At 38.8% G+C, this 6000-nt stretch overlaps 1 protein-coding gene across 2 annotated transcripts in view; it reads left to right on the forward strand.

Annotated features, from left to right (window-relative positions):
* Positions 1–6000, forward strand: part of Elp4 (elongator acetyltransferase complex subunit 4) — a 204204-nt gene that overhangs the window by 109742 nt on the left and 88462 nt on the right. Inside the window, exon 10 of one of the 2 annotated variants that reach the window (XM_005401774.2) lies at positions 2375–2718. The exons of the other annotated variant lie outside the window; for it this stretch is intronic. Within the exon in view, the coding sequence (XP_005401831.1) occupies positions 2375–2386 (12 nt within the window). The 3' untranslated portion in view covers positions 2387–2718. Of the gene's footprint in view, positions 1–2374; positions 2719–6000 lie in introns of those variants that run through there. 2 annotated transcript variants of the gene reach the window in all.

Consider the following 6000-nt stretch of genomic DNA (forward strand, 5'->3'; position numbering starts at 1 on the left):
CCAGGCCACCTTGTGACTGTCCCATGCGTTTTCCTGCCCGGCCTCTCCCTGGTCGTTTGGAACCCGCTTCCCTGGAGACAGCCCGTGTCAGCCTCGCAGACTCTCTCAGGTGCTGACGCGGCTCTCTTCCATTAGTACTGACCTTGCTTTGTGAGTCTGTACAGAGAGTGATACTTTTTGTACACTGTTGCTAGATTCAAAGTAAATGCCTCGTGTGAGAAACAATTGTAATTTGTGGGCCCATCTTCTTTGTTGTCCTCAGATTTCTTTTATAAACAGTATGAATTACATTGACAATTTTATAGTGTTCTTTATACATTTTCTTAAAATCTTAAGGTTGAAGTCCATGTTACATTAATAGCACCTTTATTTATTTATTTATTTTTTTTTTGGTTTTTCTCCGGTACCGGGAACCAAACTCACGACCTTGCACTTGCCAGGCAGGCGCTTTTGCCGCTGAGCTAAATTCCCAGCCCCTAATAGCACCTTTAAAGGATCTTTTTCTCTTTTCAAATAAAGCAGTAATTACTGATATTAACATAATAGCTTTGAACTCTGAAGTGAAAATGCTTTATGAATTATTGATCATATAATTTCAGGATTAAAATTTAGTGTTTTTCTTTGTAGCATGTTGAGTATACAGGTGACTTCAGATGATTAAAAGGATAAAAATTAACATTAATGTGTTTTGAGTTTTTATAACTACCTAGGATTACTTTATTGTACAGTAAGTGAAACAAAAGGTAACATTAAACTTTTGATGACAGGACATTAAGAAGCATAATAACATATTTCTAAGAAGTATTGATTTTTATCAGCAGAAGTACACAAAGCTACACTTTGCAGGGTCTATAATTAATAATCAGACTAAAATAGTTTTACAAGGCACTGTGGATCAAGAAGTCTTGCTTATTTTCATTTACTTTTAACTGCAGAAACTTCTTAGACAAGAAGAAAAGATCATAATAAAGTTTAGAATGTAAATACAATGTTAAAAACTAATGTGGGTCCTGGTAAGATTATTTTTAAGCCATAGGAAACCTGAATTGCATTATTTCGGCATTTTAGTTAGGAAATTTAAACACAAAAGCATTTGAACAAAAATTGTTTTTATTTAAGTTATGCAGATTGTTACATTTTCAGTAATTTCAATATTCTTGGTATTTGAGAATTATTTTAAAATTACATAAACAAAACCCCTTTTCAGATTTAAAGTGTAGAATAGAAGATTGCATGAAACCACACAAAAAAGACTCAACTTAGTGTTTGCAGCCTAATAAAAATGTTGTAAAAGTACTTGTAAACTTGAAAATCACACTAGCTATTCTTGTTTCAAATTCTGTTTCATATATTGTTCTGTATGATTTTATAATAAACAGATTACTCCTTGAACAGGAATTAAGAATAAAGCTGCCAGGAAGGGGCTTTGTTGGCAGAGCAGTTCCCGCCTCATGTTTTGTAAGAGATTTCATGGTCCCATTGTAAAGAGTAGATGATTTAAAACGTGTTCCCAAGATAAACTTTCCCATTGTCATTAATGAGGATGGGTAATACTGAGTGACAAGTGCATTAGGAATGGCACAGAGAGAGCTGTTAGATTTGTCAGGGCGGATCACTTCAGCCTGACACTTGCGGACATTCCTTCTGGTGGGGGGGGGGGCTCTGATTTACAGATTCCAGAGTCTGTGTTTGCTGATAGAACCATGTATTTTACAACTTATAAATATATATTTTCCAGTGTTTATAAAATATTTGGAAAGTTCCTTAGATTGAGTTCTTTCACATTTTTCATGCTTTTCTTACGTCCTGATTCCTGCCTAACACAGTCATCAAGTTGTATAGCATTTGAGTGTTCAAACGTTTCCACAAAACTAAGTTTTCTCTTTTAAAAAGTCTCATTTCTTGGACTGTCCAACTAAAAGAAGGGTACTAAAAATGATACGTATTATAAATTATGTAAGTGGTAATTTTTGTTGCCTTATTCCCATACATAAAAGTATCACCTTCTGAACAAAGATTTTTAAATAAGTAAATACGTATCACTTATATTGCCTCTCTAAAAATACGTAATTTCAGAGCAGTATTTTAAATGTTACCCAGCAAGTGATGGATAATGTATGACTTTTTGGAAATACTGTTAAAGTATTTCCAAACTACAGTGTGCCTCTGGGTTTTGATTTTGAACGTACAATTGGTCGCTTTTTCGCTTTGATTTCTCTTCCGTGCTGCCAACCAAATTTCATCTCTCCTTACCTCTTTGACACTAATAATGGCTGAGTCTCTGTTCATTTGAGTTCAGAATTTCCCAAGCGGCAGTTTGGTGCTGGGATAAACTATCTATCATGATTATATAGCGCTAATCTTCCTCCCCTAGACCGGCCTGTGACTGATATCGCCCTTGACAGCTCACCTCTTCGTGATGAGCCGAGGTGAGCATAGCCGCAGACGGTCCCTGGGAAGCCGAGGCCCCGCCGCCTGGGACACAGGACTCTGGCCACGCTGGGGCACGGGAAGGCCTCTCGCACTGTTGTGACTGTCAGTAGGATTGCTTCTGTGGTACACAACTTTTCAAAAAGACTTGATACACACTTCCAGCCATCATAAGTACATCGATGAGGTCAGTTAGCTTCGTTGTGTGTGTAAAAACCCCTCGTCAGTTTTTAAAAGATTTATGCCTTCTTAAATATTCTATTATTTTTATATCACAGTTACCAAATATCAAAGATTTTCTATTAGTTTTTGACTCTGACTCAAATTACCATTTCTTGAGATATGTCTGTATTTTTATGTTAGGAAAATGTTTCTCAAGAGTTTAATTCTATAATTTTAATATAAAGATATTTTTCAAAGGAAGTTTCATGTTCTTTAAGGATTTTAAAAATGTTTGGAGAGAATAAATTGAACCCTATACCAGAAAACATTGCATTTTTATGAAGATTCCATAAATAGATTTAATTACCATTTTTCCTATTGCTATACAGTCTTAGGAGAAACAGCTTCTCAGGAGAATAAACTTATTTGCTGCTTTACATCCTTTTCGTGAAAATACCTTTCCTTGGAAATCAAAGTGTTATCAGACATTTTGAGGTGACAGCCAAGAGGATGTTAAAGGCCTTACTAGTAATAGTCTGGGCTTTAACAGAGAAAGAGCCCTGACGTAACTTGGAAGAATGTGTACGGGGTTGGTCAGGCTGGAGGAGGGAAAGAGCCACAGACTTCAGCGGGAAACGGCAGGACGGTGATTTCAGTGCAGGCATGTGGGTATCAGAACAGCTTTGCGTGGCCACACCGAGGCGGGTTCCCACGGAGCTGAATCTGTTGTGACTGTCCTGGATGTGGAAATGTGCTTCCACCTGACAATGCTCAGGGAGCCTGCAAAGTTGGGCCGGAGAGTCCCGTTAGGGCAGTGGTGACGAACCCGTGGCACCCGTGCCTCGGCAGCACGTTTGTATCATTGAAAGCTCACAAAAGTTCGCCATCTCTGTGTCTGCATCAGAGCAAGCGCTTATGAAATTGATTCATAATTGTCCTTTATGTTTAATTAAAGCTTATTGTGCCTTAAGAAAGATTCCTTTTAATAGAGAGACTATTTTCTATAACTACATAAAGCTGCAGGGTAATACTAATTCATTCTACACAAAGTTTCTTAGAAAGTATACCTTAAGTCAAATAACCATCTACTTTATTTGGGGAATTTATGTAAATTAATTTCTTGATATCACAGAGGTAGTGAGTGAAACACTTATATGTTGGATGCAGGATAAATTATTTTTAACTAATAAGCTTAATCTGTAACTTTTATTCTCTATATTTTATTTTAACTAATGTAGTAAGTACATTAACTTAACTAATTATTAAGCTATATAATATATATAACTTCTACTAGTGAGCTACATAATCTTATCCAGTGTCATGTATTTCTGCAGAGGGACAGCTATCAAAGTAAGTTAGTAAACTATTTATATTTATCCTTTATTCCAAAAGCAATTAAATGTAAAGTCGAACTTACACCCTGATTCATGCTAGGCAGCCTTAATTTTGTGCTAAATTCTAACTTAGGCAGTACACTCTGTGATCCATTCATCCTATCATACCCCGTTACTCCTCCCCTCTAATTATATGATCATTAAATGTACTTTTTATTATAGGATGCACCCGCATCAGTTTTTAAAAGTAAAATTACTTATATTTTTCCCACAAGTATCTATTTTCTAATCAGAACAGTTGCTATGATATTGGCTTACAATAAATACTCAAAACTTTAGAAAGGGTAATTATTGAATAGTTATGATCCAAAAGAGTAATAGCTTCATTTGGAAAGCAGAATTGGCTTATATTAAATTTAGAAAACAAGAAAATTACAATATTTTATCTAATATTTAAATAATTATGCTTTTTGAGTTTTAATACAACCTTTTATCACACTTGCGTGTACTTTGCCTAGTATACCATGCATCCTATAAAAATATGTGACAAGGAAGTAAAATGGTCATGCCTTTTCGTAAGGAGGCTGCATAAAATTATCCTGAGAAGTGCCTTAACACAGTCTATATGGCAAAATTACTGTGTTCTTCGAAATATGTCTAATAGTGATTGGCAACACGCACGTCATTGGTTCTGTACATTCACGAAGGAGTACTTCTTTTCCACTGTTATTATTTAAAGTAATTCCCTTTTCTTTAGATGTCAGACTGAAATTTCCTTTGGTGCTGTGTGCATGAGTGTGAGTGTGTGTGTGTGTGTGTGTGTGTGTGTGTGTGTGTGTGTGTGTTTTAAGAGACCTGTAGAAAGAAGCAGAAGAAATCTTCAAACTTTTAACTCTCCCAACCCAGGACGGAAGAGTTAGATGTCATTGTAACGTGCACCCTCCATCAGCAGAGCTTTAAGGGCTAATTATGTGCACTAGAGCAGTTTTAGGCAGATATTAGTAGATATTTATTCAGGTATTGTCAGGTGAATTTTTAATCTGGTCTGGTGCTTCTTTCTAAAATCTGCATCCTTAGGATCCGGCCTCCTCTCCAGCCTCCTCTCCGGCCTGGAGCTCCCGTGGGCCACTCTTCTGCCACTTGCAGGTCCTCCGGAGATGCCCAGGTGCTCTCTCCCCTGCCCTCCAGGTGTCTTGGTAGGTCAGTCTCCTCCTGAAGGCAGCCCTCAACCAGACCACAGCTCCTCAAAGATGCCCTCCCCTTCCTTCCCCAGCGGTCAGTGGGCGCCTGCTGTCTCCCAGGGCCTGGGTCCATTCTGTGTATCACAGCGCTGACAGCTTTGTCGGGCACCCTGTTACCTTGCTGTCTGCACTGACACATTCACACCACCCAGCCGGAGATCTAGCACACGATAGGTGTTCCGTAAATATTTATTGAATGAGTTTAAAAAGCCAACCGTATGCTAAATACCCAAATCTGTCTTTTATTAGCTCACCATCTGGGGCCAGGGTGTCTGCTTTTTGGGGAGGAGCTTTAGTAATCAGTTCTCCAAGATCAAACCAATCTGTTGGAATTTTCTCTTAATGACCTATTTCTTGTCTTTAAGGGTTTATCCCCTCTAATTGGAATACCCCTTCATATCAACCTGGAATTAAAGAAAAACCTCCAGCGTCTCACCCAACCTTCCTTCCCTCAGTCCTTCCTTCCGGGTGGAGACTTCCCGGCCCTCTCGGAACTCTGCTGTCAGTCTCCTGGCTTCCTCCTAAATCTTCCGAGCACCCAGACTAACCTTCCCACTGAGAAAGTGTGTTGCTTGGCGCAGTAAAACCCTGTCCTGGAATTTGCTTTCAAATGGACAGGGATTCTTAGCCCTTCAGTATTCTCTTCTTGGCTCTGTAGCCCTGGGGTAGGAATCCAGTTTGGCTCCTTGTCTGCGTGACTGGCCGGCCCAAGCCTGCGGGCATTTTAAATACAGAGGGGGGGCTGGGGATTTAGCTCAGCGGCAAAGCGCCTGCCTGGCAAGCGCAAGGTCGTGAGTTCGGTTCCCGGTACCGGAGAAAAACCAAAAAAAATA

The sequence above is a fragment of the Chinchilla lanigera genome, unplaced genomic scaffold (genome assembly GCF_000276665.1).
Source record: "Chinchilla lanigera isolate Chin_1 unplaced genomic scaffold, ChiLan1.0 scaffold00075, whole genome shotgun sequence".
In the NCBI taxonomy this organism is placed as follows: Eukaryota; Metazoa; Chordata; class Mammalia; order Rodentia; family Chinchillidae; genus Chinchilla; species Chinchilla lanigera.